The 15,817-nt window shown below is 41.6% G+C and overlaps 1 protein-coding gene across 1 annotated transcript; it reads left to right on the top strand.

The window, feature by feature from the left end:
- Positions 1-957: 957 nt before the first annotated feature.
- Positions 958-1,890, top strand: LOC122745482 (olfactory receptor 13H1-like). The gene has a single exon (XM_043990805.1). The coding sequence runs from the start codon at positions 961-963 to the stop codon at positions 1,888-1,890; it is 930 nt and encodes a 309-aa protein (XP_043846740.1). The 5' UTR covers positions 958-960.
- Positions 1,891-15,817: the final 13,927 nt, after the last annotated feature.

Genomic DNA, 15,817 nt, shown 5'->3' with positions numbered 1-15,817 from the left:
GCAGAGCTAAAAAAAGAGCCATCTAGTCCGATCCAAATCAAGAAACATGGGAGGCCTTGCTTAAGATCACACAGTAAGTTATGCAAAGAATAGGAACTGGAATGTACAAAGGCTTCGTGGCTTCCCATCCAATCAGTGCTATCACTAAAACCATTGGCATTGTATGGAGTGATGTGAAAATGAAGGGCTGTTCTTCTAGTTATTCTGATTTCTTCTCACCACTGTAATGTAGGATCATGGATTTGGAAATGAAAGGCACCTCTGGGACCATCTAGTTTAACCCTCTCATTTTCCATGTGAGGAAATTGAGACCTATGTTAGTCAAGAGACTTGCCCAATGACACACAAGTAGAATTAGTTTTTGTCTTTCTTAACACAATATAAGGCCCTTGTAGGAAAGCGTAGTCTAAGTTTTGTCTTTCAGTCTCCATCACCTAGCACATATGGCATATGGTAGTCACTTGATAAACTATGATTGATTGATGGGAAACCAGAGGTAGGATTTGAAACTGAGTAATTTTACACCATAACAGCCAGCTATTTGCTATGCTATGTTGGCTCTCCCACTCCTACATAAAGAACTCATAATGTTATGAAGGTGACAATGTAGACTTAACACTGTGTCCTGACAAAGCAAGGTTTCATAGGTTCTCCCAATGAAGGATGGTTCCAAGGACGGGTCAGACAAGGCAGTAGGAATCTGTTATCTGAAGACCAGCTTATTCAGTGCAGAGATGGTCATCAAACGGAGATGAACTATTCTGTCTGTACTGACTCAGGATGTTCGTCTCCAAAGGTCCGAAAGGATGTATCAAACCAGAGATTTTGAGCTAAATTGCTCCAGCAGACCATACAAATTTACACATCACAAAATACAAAATATCTGTCAAGGCCACTTTTGATACCCGACATGTTTTCTTCCCACTGATCTTTAGGTGATGAAGATAGTGAAGGAAGGCTATGGAGGGAAGAAATAACACAGCTATGACCTATTTCATTCTGGTTGGGCTTTCAGGGCACCCAAGAGCCCAAGTCATCTTGTTCTGCCTACTCCTGGTGTCCTACCTTATCATATTGCTTGGAAACAGCCTCATTCTCTTCTTGGTCCAGTATGATTCTAGGCTCCACAACCCCATGTATTTCTTCCTAAGCAACCTATCGTTTCTGGATATCTGTTTCACCTCAGCTAGCATCCCTCAAATGATCATTAATTGCCTTGTCAGAATGCCTGTCATCTCAGCAGGCCAGTGCGTGGCACAGCTTTGCGCCCTTCTCTACTTGGTGGTTGTGGAATGCCTCTTGCTGGCTGTCATGGCCTATGATCGCTGCATAGCAATTAGTGACCCCTTGCGCTACCCAGTAAGGATGCACAACCAGTTCTGTATCCAGCTGTCAGCACTATCATGGGTCTTAGCCTTTTTCTTCTCAATCGTCCCAACTGTGGCCATGCCACTGGAGTTATGCAGCAACATCATCAACCACTTCTTCTGTGAGGTCTTGGCAGTCATTAAACTTGCTTGCAGTGATCTACAGTTGAATGAATTGGTGATGATGGCCACCAGCTCCCTGACTCTCCTGGTACCCTTTGTTTTCATCCTTGCCTCCTATGGGCGCATCCTTGGGGCTGTCTTGAAGATTCGCTCAACTGAGGGCAGGAAGAAGGCTTTCTCCACCTGCAGCTCCCACCTCACAGTGGTGGTCATCTTCTATGGAACAGCCATGGCCATGTACATGATGCCCCAGGACAAGACCAGCAGGGACCAAGATAAGCTTGTCTCCCTCTTATATGGTGTTGTGACACCTATGCTCAATCCCCTCATCTATAGCCTTAGAAACAAAGATGTGAAGGAGGCTCTGAGAAAACTACAGGGAGAGAAAAAAGTCCCCTAAGAAGGAATCCTTAGATCCTTTTTCTGGAAGTCAAAGGACAGGAGCTGGCTAATATTTTTAAAAACTAACAACAACAACAACTTAAAAAAACAATCAAGAACCTTATTGTAGTGGATAGAGGGTGGGTCTTGAAGCCACCAAGGTTTAAGCTTAAGCTGCCCCTCTCACACATACTGATTATTGCCCTTCCCATTGCTCTAGAAAATACTTAAAGATGACAAAATGCAGATAAGGTACCAAAGAGCATTGAAAAGGAGGTTCTGTGCTTAGGGGCACCCTATAGCAATAAAACCAATAGTACAGTCCCTATTTATACTCTAACAGTTGAAACAGAAAGAAATATTGACTCAAGACAGACTGGTTTTCATAAATGAAATCAGCTTTCAGAATTGCCCTTTGATACTTTCAAACAGATGACAGGGGCAACTAGATGGTGCAGTGGTTAAAGCACTGGCCCTGGATTCAGGAGGACCTGAGTTCAAATCCGGCCTCAGACACTTGACATTTACTAACTGTGTGACCGTGGGCAAGTCACTTAACCCCCATTGCCTAAAAAAAACAAACAGATGATGAAGTAAATGGGGCAGAGTCTTACAGAGTCACAGTCCCATCGATGCCCCACTGGCTATCTCCCGGACCTGAAGGCTGAGCCCCAGGCCATCCCAGAGGATCCAAGCATAGTCACAACCATCCAGGCATCCAGGAGGAAGAAAGATCCAGACATGAAACAAGGCCTCCTTGCCTTGGATCAGTACATCAGAAACGTGCCTATGACACAGGATCCAGCTTCCTCACCATCATGGCTGCCCTGCTCTGGTTAATCATTTGTCTCTGTGCTTCCTAGAATGTAAGATTCAGAACTCAGCACACTACTTCAAGTGAGGTCTGAACAGTGATGAGGACAGCAGGACCTTGTCTGCTCCCAAAGACAAATATCTCTTCTAGGTCCCTTTCGAAGTACAAGGAAAAAATACTGGAGGAATTACTCTCCAATACTATCTATTTGTTCCCTTTTTATAGTGCTTTAAGGTATGCCAAGTACCTTACATATGTCAACTCCTTTGCTCTTCCAAACAACCTGGTGAGGTCTGTGATGTAATCACCCCGATTTCATAGATAAAGACACTGAGGCTAAGAAGGATTAGCAGATATTTATTAAGGACCTACTATGTGCTGGGCATTAGCCCTGGGGATACAAAAAAGGCAAAAGACAGTTCTTGTCCTCAAGGAGCTCACAGTCAAATGAGGGAGACAAGTAAATGATTCTGGACAAATAATATATAGGATAAATTGGAGAAAATCAAGAAAGGAAAAGTAATAAACTGAGTCATCTTCTTGCAGAAGATGAGATTTTAGCTGGGACTTACAGGAATCCATGAGGTAGAGTTGAGGAAGGAGAACACTCCAGACATGGACAATTGACAGAAAATGCCCAGAGTCACAAGATGAGTTTCTTGTTCTAATAACAGGAAGGGGACCAGTGTGGCTGACTCCAGCATATGCTAGGGGCAGGGAGGAGGGTAATGAGTAAAGAAACAGTAGACTTGGGGGAGAATGCAAGTCGAGAAAGGCTTTGAATGCTAAATAATTTTATATTTGATCCTGGAGGTGATAGGGAACCACTAGAGTATACTGAGTAAGGGACAGTAACACGGCTAGATAGGTGTTTTAGGAAGAACACATTGTTGTTGTTGTTTATCCTTCATTCTCGAAGAGGACAATGACAGATGTTATAACTTGCAATAACTTAGATTTAAGTAAGGCCTGTGCAAAGTCACAAGACTCACTCTCTCCTCCAGTCAGGTGGCAAGATATATTATCAGGATTACTAGACATGGCCTCAGATGTTTAAGACACTTGGGGTTAAGTTACTTACCCAGAGTCACACAGCTCATAAGTATCTGAGGTGAGATTTTTGAACTCAGGTCCTCTCAACTTCAGGGCTAGTACTTTATCCACTGTTCCACCTAGCTGCCCAGGAAGCTAGATGGTCCAATGGATAGAGTTCCAATCCCAGATTCAGGAGGACTTGAGTTCAAATCTAGCCTCAGACACTTAATAGCTATGTCATCCTGAGCAAGTCACTTAACCCTGTTTGCCTCAGTTTCCTCATCTGCTAGAAAAGGAAACGGCAAACCACTAGAGGAAGACCATATCAGCAGCTGAGTAGAAGTTGCATTGGAGGAGAGAGGTGACAGAGAAACCCACCTATAAGTTATTGCAATAGTCTACGTGTGAGTTGGTGAGGGACAGCAGCAGAGTGTGGTCAGTGTCAGAGGAAGGTGCTGGTTAAGTAATCTGCCCAGGACAAATTATTTGGTAAAGTAAAGTAAATTACATAGTAAGTATCTGAGTCGGACTCAAACCCAGATATTCTTACACAGAAACCCGCACTCTAACCACTGAGCCATATACTATTCTAGTGGGCCATATTCATTTCAATATGCCTTCACCCTAAAGTGAGAGTAATACAGAGTTCCTCTAAATAGTTTTCAATTCCATACTTGGAATCTAATTGTTGTATATATTCCCAGACTTTGTCCAGGAGGAATGGGTACTGCTGCTGCCCTATCCATCCTTCAAAGTCAACCTCAAGTCCCATCTGATTCATGCTGCCATCCCCAACCATTCTGGCCTAAAATGATTTCTTCTTCTGTTCAACAGATATACTTGTTCATGTGCTCCTAACTCTCTTATGTGTGAATCACAATACTTCTAAGAGTGGAGGCTCCCAGAAGGGAGAGACTGTGCCTTTTCCTCTTACACCCCTAGTACCAAATATCAAAGTACTGAGGAAATAAAAGATATGTAAACAAGACTTAGTCAATTACACTGATGCGGGCTCTCTCCTTCCAGAAAGCCTTCACTATCCTCCCTTGGACATTGTTTGGCAAATTGCTAATTGATCTGTTGAATTGAGAAAAAAGGTATAAGGAACTATATTGATCACCTCATCCCATAACTATGGATAGAACACAAAGAGCCAGATCCAGTGTAAAAGTGGGAGGAAGTGGGGTAGCTAGGTGGCACAGTGGTCCTGGATTCAGAAGGACCTGAGTTCAAATTTGACCTCAGACATTTGACAGTTATTAGCTTTGTGACCTTGGGCAAGTCACTTAACCCTCATTGCCCTGACCAAAAAAAAAAAAAGAGTAGGAGGAAGTGAAGGAAGAAGTGGGTGAAAGACATGCTATTATGAAAAGAACAAAGGACTTGAAAACAGGAGAATTGGATTTCAATCTCAGTTCTGATCAATTGTCTGCATGATCATAGGCAGATATATGTCAGGACCTCAGCCTTTTCACCCATAAAATGGGGTCTAAACTGAAAGGACTTTAATATGTAATTTAGCTCTGATATTTTGTGATCTGTAATTTCTTCTCACATTGTACAAGTGTAACAATCCCTACACAAAGGCAGCTGAAGACTTTTCCCTGAAAGACAGTACAGTAATGCTAAGCATTGTATACACACAGAGAACCCAACTTCTGATTGCCTGACAGACCCTTGATCCTGAGATGCTGGGAAGGTATAAACAGAGAAAAGAAAAAGAGAGAAGAGTTAGAGAGAGGCAAGTGTGAAGAAATGCAGGAACTTCTACAGAGCTAAAGGGAGCCCCCAGAATCACACATAGGGGGAAGATATACCCTGCCCAAGTGCCCCTTGGATTCCAGTTCCTTAACTTCCCAAAACTGCTAAGAGTAGACTTCCTCAGTGAGATCTCTCCTTGGTTGAGCTGAGATTTTATCTTGCTCCCAAGTTGAAGACCCAGTTTGCTCTTGTCCTGTTTCCTACTCTAATCTATATAATTTCTCCAATTTCTCTTTACTATTTGCTTAGATAAATATGTCAATCTCCTACTCAAGGTTGCTTTTTTGTGTGACTACCATTTGGTGGGAGGAAGTTAAAGTTAGTGGGGGAAAATATACTGCCCTGACCTTGGAAGATACCAGGGAAACTGACTTTGATTATGAATTCCCTGGAAGAACATCATGGCCCTAGACTACCAATCTATGAAGTACAATAGATAGTTACAATTCTAACTCAATACCCCTCTTCAAAATAGGCAAGTGAAAGAATGAGTGTCCATCCATGACACTCTTTTTGCTCCCCACAAAGGGTGCAATCAGAGACTCCCTTAACAACAGGGTGGGGTAGAACCCAGGTTATGTATTTATCCAAGCCACAGGACAGGCCAAGATGGTCCATGTTCACATCTATATTATATAATAACTTCTCATCAGTTTCATGGACCAGGACCATTCCCATCATCACAGAGTTGGAAAGCATCTCAGAAGGTACCTGGTCCAATCTGCCCCTGAACAAGGATGACTTCTAAAAAGTCCTGGAAATACAATAAAATCAATAAAGTGCATTTTAAAGACCAGATAAGTTGTCAGCCTTTCCTTGAAAAGGAAGAGAGGAAAAAAAAGGCTACTACCTGCAAAACTATCCCATTCTATGCCAGATTGCACCAGCCTCGGTCCTCACGTTTTATCAGGATCTTCACTTCCCCCACCCTTCTCTGACTGAAGGGGAAAAAACTTCTTTTGAAGGCAGGAGCCCAAGGTAGCCATCTCTTCATTTCCCACCCAGCTGAATTACTTTGGCCAGCTCCAATAATGCCCCCAAGGCAAGTACCTCACTCCCCTCCCCTCTTAAGCTTCTTTTCTTGTGTTTTCTGACATCATTTGTTTTTTTTCTTTGTTTATTGTTATCAATTTATTATTATTTATATGTTTATTGTTCTTTGAAGGCCGTCTTTCTATTTTGTATTCATATCCCCAGAATTTATCATACTACCTGGTTCATAGTGTTGCTATTGTTCATTCATTTCAGTTTTGTCTATTTCAGTCAGTCTGGGACCCCATTTGGGATTTTTTGTGCAAAAATACTGAAGTGGTTTGCCATTTCATTCTCTATATCATTTTATTAGATGATGAAACTGAGACAAACAGGGTTTAATTACTTGTCCAGAATCACACAGAGTAAATATCTGAGGCTGAATTTGAAGTCAAGTCCTCCTGACTCCAGGCCCATCACTCTATTCACTGAGCCACCTAGCTATCCCTGGTACATAGTAGGTACTTAAGAAATATTCATTGACTGACTGATTGAGTGGATAACACCAAATAGGAATGATTTTATTACATGAAGCTTATATCTGCCTCTCTGCAACTTCCTTCATTGTTTCTATTTCTGCCTTCCAGGGCCAAAAGCATCAATTTTCACCAATTTTCCACATGACAGTCCATGCCAATCCATCAGGATCTCCCTTGGTCTTCTCCTCCATGGGATAATCACTGAGGTTTTGAGCTTGGGTGACTGGGAAGTTGATGTTGCCAAAGACAATAAGACAGAAGTCAGGAAGAGAGGAACGAGGAAAGAATGAGTTCAATTTTGGACGTGTTGAATTTAAGATACTTATAAGACATCCAGTTTGAGATGAGCTTTAGGCAACTGATGATGAAATATTAGTGGCCAGCAGAAAAGTTTAGGGCTAGAGAAGTAGATAAGAGAATTGTCAGAATAGAAATGTTAATTGAATCCATGGGAGTAGATAAGATCCCCAAGTGAAATAGCATAGAGAGAAAAAAGCAAACATGGATAAAGATCCAGCAACGGAGACTAAAAGGAAGGAGGAGAATTAGAAAGGAGCAGTGTCACAAAAGCCTAAAGTGAAGCCTGTATCAAGGAGAAGAAGGTGATCCACCACAACAAAGGCTGCAAGGAGAACAAACAGGATGAGAAGAGAGAAAAGGCCACTGGGATAGACAACTTTAAGATAATTAGAAACTTTGAAGAGAGAAGTTTTGGTGGAGTAATAAGTCCAGAAGCTGGATTGAATACATGCATAGAAATAATTTAAGGATCATGGGCCTTCCAGGAAAGTAAAATTACAAGTTTTAAATGAATACTACACTTTGGAAAATACTATGAGGAAAAAAGCCCAAAAGTTTTCAGTTAAGACAATTAAGTACACAGATTACCACCAAAGGGGGAATTCATTATTGAATTCATTATTGAATCTCTAAGGCATGTATGGATTAATTTTGGAAATTTCAATGCTAATCAACACATTTTGCATGTATCTAAGAGAAAGACTTTCAGATAAAGAAATGTCCTTTGGAATTACCAATATTACACAAGAGCAATGAAAAACCAGAGAAGATAGTGTACTAAAATAATCCAAAATGCAAAGGAGCTTGAGAAACTTCCCCCCAAATAGCACATGCTACAAAAAGATAGCTAATCATAAGTTTTAAAAGATGAAGCCTTCAACAAGGGGAGGTACTTGAATAGTTCTATGAAAGAAACCAGCAGTGAGTAGAACATTTTACCAAAAAAATCTGCCAAGTAATAAAAATGCAAGAAAGTTAAATAAGTACATGTAGCAAGAAAATAATAAGGAAATGAATCAATTATCTAGAGTTTTCAAGCTGTTTACTAAAAATAATTTTGCAAAAACTAGATTTTTAAATAAATATATTGTGACAGTACAAACTTTATTTACTTGTCTCAAGTCCACAGAATTACATGAGGGTAGTTCATTGGTGTTGTTGAAAGACACATTTTAGTTTGATATGCAAAAGAAATTGATAACAAGTACATAAATTTTAAAGTAGAGTGAGATGCCATAGGCAGTAGTATGGCCCTTACCATGGGAGGTCTTCAAGGCCTCCTGTTTGCATGTCTAGTTAACAGAACATAGTCAAAGATTCTTACAGTGATGTAAGTAGGACTCAGTGGTCTCTGGGTTTGGGGAAACTATGATAAACTATGTTTTTGCTTTAGTTCTTAGCTCATCATCTCCTTACTCTGGAAACTTAGCCAAATTATTACTCATCTCTGAGTTCCAGAGTTCTTATCAATAAAATGGGGATAATCTTGGCCTGGGTGATTTTATGAGGCTATTGAAAAAATTAAATTAGATGATGGAAATAAAAATATTTTGGAAATAAGGAACAAGCACTATAACAAGTCTTGTTATTTTTAAAATAAAATAATTATTGTCGTCGTCATCATTATTAATTGTTAAAATGTGTAAAAATGAAAACTGAGGCAAGCATCATCTCCCTTTTTCCCCAGCTTCCTGACAACAAAATTTTATCACCTTAGGAAGATCCTTAGCAAGATAGATATTAGCAAATTTAAAAGGCCCTAAATATCAGGGGAAAAAATTATAAACTTTATAGGCTGGGGCAGCTAGGTGGCAGAGTGGATACAGCACTGGCCCTGAATTCAGGAGGACCTGAGTTCAAATCTGCCCTCAGACACTTGACACTTACTAGCTGTGTGAACCTGGGCAAGTCACTTAACCCTCATTGCCCCATAAAAATAAATAGATAGATAGATAAATGGATAAATCAATAAATGAATGAATTAATGAACTTTATAGACCAAAAATATGATGGCTAGAAAGATTTGATTGGAAGATCATATAGAATGGATTTAGGTGAAGAAACATTTGTGGCAGTATGACCAATTAGGAAGTCATTATACTTTTCTAGATGGAGGGTAGGATGGAAGTGGATGAGTGTTGGCAATAGAACTAGAAAGGAAAGAAGGAATGAGAGAGATATTTCAGATATTTTGCCCAGATCCCATTCCATAGGGCTTGCTCCCTCTGAAGGTGACAAATAGACAGAATAATTAACTGATCAGTGTGAATATAGGAAATTTTTAATAGAAGTAAACTTTAATCCAATAATTGAGGAGTTGAAAGAATAATTATTGTTTAATTTGGTCAACACCAAAAATTACTTGGTTGTTGTGTATGCATGCCACAATATTAATTGAATTCTCTCCAAGCAACATCTAGAAAGGACTCATTGTCAGGAGGACTAGTTTCAAATACTGAAAACGTCCTTGACAAGATGTGCAGCTCTGATCAAGATTCTTATTTCCTGGGTCTGTTTTCTCCTTTGGGAAAGAAGAGCTATAGACCAAGCACAAAGTAACTCCACTCCCAGATCTGACATTCAGTGATGGTATATCCATTCCAAACTCTAGCATTGTACAGTTCAAGGTCCCTCACAGCCCTGCCATTCTATGTTCTAAGGGATGTCCCACCTCTGCCATTTCATATTCTCTGATTCAATTGATCTTGCAGATAATCTAATTATTCTCATATGTATGCTATGTCCTCTATCTCTCTTCCAACTCAACTCTCACACTGTTTTCCCAGCATCTGAATCACTTGTTCTCTGAGTGGATCCACTATGTCTTCATGGACTTTTGTGCTAATGCCTCCATGTGAAGCAATAAGTTTATTCTCAATTCCCAAGCCGCTCTCAAAACTTTTGATTTTAATGAGCACTTGGTCCCTCAGAGGTCCCTCCCTGGAGACAGTGAGGAGGAGAGAGGAAGGACAAGTTTACCTCCTTCCCCAATTATGCTCTGCCTTTCACTTCAGCTCAGACCAGAAGCCAGCCCTGTAATGCAAAGGATTGCCCTTGTGATTGTACCAGGCACTGAAGAAAAGTTAGGGGGAGAAAGATCTGTCCGGTCTTGGGAATCTGTCCAGTGGTCCAACTTCACAAGATTCTTTCCCTTTGGCAGTCTGAGTCATACTGGTTTCCAAATCTTCCTGGAGTTATGTATGGTACAACTGAGGGAGATGAGCTGGACATGCTCAGAGGAGATTTCCTGTCCAAGGTGTGTGGTCATGGAGGCTTGAATGGGGTCTGGAATATGGACTGCACTGGGGGAGGATATGGAAAAAATGACAGCCTGAAGTATTTCTCTCTCTTTCTGTCAAATTCTCCCCATACAATGGGATAAAATGCACGAGTAGGGAGTGAGAGTCTTGGGAGAGTGAGCATGGAGAGCAGTGAATGTTATACAAGGTACAGGATGTTATAAAACAGAATGAGAGCTAAGCATGTCTATTCATAAAGGAATAAAAGGTTCAAGTTGGAAGGAACCTCAGGAAATGTAATATGAGAACCGTGGGTGATTTGAGAAAAACAGAAGGGCAGAATTCTGATAGAAGCCCCTGAGAGTGCCAACAAGTATGATGATACAATGAGAGCTAAAAGAAGCCAGCTAGGCAAACATCTCATTATCCAGGTGACACTTAAGCACAGAGAGGTTAAATACCTTTCCTAAGGTAGCACAGGTAATAAACACCAGAAGCAGGATAGGATTTCAGAGTTGGTCAGGCTCATAATACTAAGAATGGGCCCTTAAAATGTAAGACACATGGGGCAGCTAGGTGGTGGAGTGGATAAAGCACTGGCCCTGGATTCAGGAGGACCTGAGTTCAAATCTGGCCTCAGACACTTGACACTTACTAGCTGTATGATCCTGGGCAAGTCACTTAACCCTCAATGCCCTGCCCCCCCCCCCAAATGTAGGACATTAAAGGTGACCACTGGGATAGATCTTAGAGGATTCTTAGTTCAATCCTCTCCCTTCAAATAAATTGTAACAGAGGGCAAGAGAAAGGAAGTGAATGAATCATGGTCACCTAAACTGGGAGGGGACTTCTCCTACAAACCACCCCATGGCATATATACTACAGTCATTCAGTTACTCATTATAAAGGAACTGAGGCACAAAGAGACTGATGAATTTTCCCATGGTCACATTTTTAGTGAGAATCAAAAGTGAGATTAGATCACTTGTTTTTCTGATTCTAAAGTTGTCCCTTTAGCCACCAAACCACACTCCCTCTCATAGACAGTCACACTGGATTCACTGGTCTGTGCCCATCTACTGCCATTTTTCAGCAGGAAATGATGAGTGTCAGCTTTATCAAACAGTTTGAAGAGATGGTGGCAAATCCAGCATTGATGGACTCTATGACCAGTGAACTGGCTGGTCAGTTTGGCCCCACATGTTATGAATGAGTTCTTTCTCCTTGTGGAATTAATTACTGAACTGAAGAAGTGAGGAGGGTCTGTAAGGGTCAAGACTGTAAGTGAACAGGAGACTTGTATAATACGTGTTTGAGAAGAGAAACAAAATTATACCACAGAGTAGATATGTGCAATAAGTATGAGTGAGGAGCTGAGGGGAGACTGAGGATTAGAGCCATTGTGACATGAAAGATGGTGGTGCCCTCATTTATCCTGGAACTTTTCCTTCCATGGCTATGCTACACTTGCTCCAAACCTGTCTCATGCTAGAAAGACAATGGATCAGATTCACAAAACAAACTGTATGGTATCAGGAGTGAATCTGCCTGGCCATACCTCTCCCATTTGGAATGCATCCTCAAGTGGATGAATCAGGGAACTCAGCCACTCACCTGCTCCAGAGGTTTGTTATTGTTGTTGTTGTTCTAATGAATCATTTCCCTTGCAGAGGTCTAGTGGAAGAGTCTTGCTCTCCAGAAATATCTACGTTCTGATGGATGGAGATCCCCTTCAGTAACAGCTAGCCAGAAAGTCCTAATCCAGACTGTGCCTGTTGATCCTCATGAATGAGGCCACATCCACCAGGAACCACCTCCTGGTCAATAAGTGACCAATTTCCATTGCATTGTCTTTCGATGCCTGTGCCTTTGGGCAAACACCATGCAGGTAGAGACCCCAAAGCCAGCCATTTCCTGAACCATGACTGATGACTTCGTAGGAGGCTGTGTTCTCAGGGACCAGCACCTAGGTGAGATATACTTTACATATTTCCTTTCTGGAGACAGCATGATGTGGTCATAAGAGTGCACATTTCTCTATTTAAGGGCTATATGTTTGGCCTGCCCTCAAAAACAAATCTGTGAGGAAAGTTATACAACTTTTACCATTCCCAAATGGCAGATAAAAAGGCTGTGTCCTGAGAGCCCAGTCACAAAACCAAGAAATGTAACATCTGGGACCCAAACTCAGGCATCCTGGGTCCAGGCACAATGATCTTTCTACTTTGTAGAATGTTGGAGTTGGTGTGTGTGTGGTGGGGGAGGGGGTAGACTATAGATGACACCTAATTCAACCTTTTGCTTCAATGATGAGAAAATTGCTAGCCACAGCAAAAAATAAAAATTAAAAAAAAAAAAAGAATTGGCCCGACATCACATAGCTCATGAATTATAATCCTGAGGCTCAAAGCAAAGTTCCCTGGGGCCAAATTCACTGTTCTTTCAACTCTGCCACTGTCACTATTGAGTTGAGAATGAGAAGATAGGGGTTCCGGCCTCCTTTGATTTCACAGTATCACAGATTACAAGATCCCTGACAGTGCTAGGAGGGGACACAATGGTCATCTAATCCAACCCCCTCACTCAACAGAGGAAGAAGCTAACTAAGGCTCAGAGAGGTAGGGATGTCACCATAATCACACAGTCAATTTACAGCAGGGCTAGAGTGTCAACCCAACTCTCAGGGCATCTGTGACAAAGTTCTCTTCACTACCCCTTCATGGGAAAGGCCCTCCTAATTCTGGAATTTCATATGCCTTTCAGAACCAAACTCACATTCAGTCAGTTAGCCAGTCAATAAGCATTTATTCAATGCATGCTATGTGTCAGACACTCTCCTAAGGGGTGGGGAAACAAAGAAGGGTCAAGGACAGTTCTTGCCTTTGGGGAGTTCACAGTCTAATGGGAAGACATGACATTCAACAAGTACATGAGGACTAGCTAAAGACAGGACAAAATGGTGGTAAGCAACAGAGAGAAGGCAAGAGAATTAAGGAGGATGAGGGAAGGCTTCCTGTGGAAGGTGGCTTTCAGTTGGACATTGAAGGAAGCCAGGGAAGCCAGCAGGCAAAGTTGAGGCATCCCATCTCAATGGTATAGAGTTAAGATCTTGAAAACTCTGCTGAGGGCCACTCAGGGGAAAACACTGGGAAGGACCAGAGAGGCTTTAGAGATTCTGGGGACAGGTTGGCCCTGCCACTCCGTGAACTTCTCAATGACCTGCCCCAATGAGGAAGGTAAGGGACCATGAGGGATGCTGCACCAAACTAAAATCATTGCTCATATTTCTATGATGAGATGCTAAGAATAAAATGGGTTTTATCACAGCATGTTGAGATATGGATAGAAGGTTCTACTATCCCCATTTCCTCCTAGAAATGAGGAAACTGAGGCATGGAGTGGATAGGCTACTTGACTAAAGGTCATTCAATCACTAAGGCCATTCAAGACCTAAGTCTCCTCCTCAGATTTTAGAGCTCTAATGCCAATGTTCTTTACCACTTTTCCAGGACTGGGCTTGACCTTGGAGTAAAGAGACTCCACTAAGAGGATTGTTTAGTTTCTTCCAATCTAGATGTTAAGGGGTCTCAAGGTGGAGGAAGGACTTGACCTGCACATGTGTGAGTTAAGTGGAAAGGATAAAAAGGGAATAATGGAAGCCTGATAAGGAGGATAGACACTAAGATTTGTTTTCCAGTAACTTGGTCCCTTATGAACACACTTGCAAGATATCAACGTCAGTTTTCTCATCGGCAAAACTGGTATAATAACATTTGTACTACATATATGACAAGGCTTTTGTAAGAATAAATAGTAGGATTAGAAAATCATGGGTCGGGGGGCAGCTAGGTGGTGCAGTGGATAAAGCACCGGCTCTGGATTCAGGAGTACCTGAGTTCAAATCCGGCCTCAGACTCTTGACACTTACTAACTGTGTGACCCTGGGCAAGTCACTTAACCCCCATTGCCCTGCAAAAATAAAATAAAATAAATATTAAAAAAAAGAAAATCATAGGGGCAGCTATGTGGCACACAGAATAAAGCACAGACCCTGGATTGAGAAGGACCTGAGTTCAAATCCAGCCTCAGACCCTTGACACTCACTAGCTATGTGACCCTAGGCAAGTCACAACCCTCACTGCCCCACCAAAAAAAAGGAGAATTATATATGTTGATCATTCAGGGGCAATGGGCTGACTCAGTAGGTAGAGCAATGGTCCTGGAGTCAAGAAAATCAAGGTATAAACTTGGGTTCAGACACTTACTGGCTGTGACTCTGAACAAATGACATGAGTCCTATTTGTCTGAGTTCACCATCCATAAAATGGGAACACACTGGAGAAGGAAAGGGCAAACTGCCCGAGTGTCTCTGCCAAGAAACCCCATGGACATGGGGTCATGAAGAATCAGACACAGCTGAACAACCAAACGACAACAAAAAAGGAAGACAATAAACTATATCTGATAATAAATGGGCATCTGGGTGGTGCAATGGGTAGAGTGCCAAGCTTATAGTTAGGAAGATGAGAGTTCAAACCAAGGCTCAGACATTCACTAGGTATGTGATCCAGGGCAAGTCACATCACCCCATTTGCCTCAGATTCTTCATCTCTAAAATTATCTAGAGAAGGAAATCACAAAACACTCCAGTATATTTTCTAAGAAAACCCCAAAGGAGGTCACAAAGAGTCAGACACAATTGAAATGACTGAAAAAGATGTTAAATCAAAGATCTGGAGATGAAAGGGACCTTAAAAACAATCATGTACATTTTACAGATGAGAACACTGAGACCCAAGGAGGCTTATGGACTTTCCAAGAGTCACACAACCAGTCATAGGAAGGATTGGAAATTCAGTCTTTCTCAGTCAGTGTTGAATGTCTTATCCACTGTGTCACCCAGCTGCTTCTGAACTGCATCAACATGAAAAACTGTCCTCCAGAATGTCACAGAGCACCAAAGTAAGTCCACGATCATTTTTTAAGTGAAAGATGGGGAGAAAAGTGCCAGGAGTGAGAAGCAAAGCCCAGGAAGGACTAAAACAGTGGACATGGTTGGCTTAGACCATTACTTAAAATAGAGACTCTGGGAGGAACTGACCAGTTGAAGGAAAGGGTTGCAGGCCATCTTCCAGAATGAGATCCAGGGATCTAGCACTAGATAGGTCAAACAGCCCATGTAAGCTTCTCCACCAGAAGAAATGTAAAAAACCAATAAGTCTACTTTATGACTCTGTGTATCTATTAACTTTCCCCCTTAGGAGATGAAGATAGTGAAGGAAGGCT

This window comes from Dromiciops gliroides, chromosome 3, assembly GCF_019393635.1.
Source record: "Dromiciops gliroides isolate mDroGli1 chromosome 3, mDroGli1.pri, whole genome shotgun sequence".
Classification (NCBI taxonomy): domain Eukaryota; kingdom Metazoa; phylum Chordata; class Mammalia; order Microbiotheria; family Microbiotheriidae; genus Dromiciops; species Dromiciops gliroides.
Note: the sequence above shows the minus strand (reverse complement) of the source record. Positions and strands in the feature narration are given on the sequence as shown.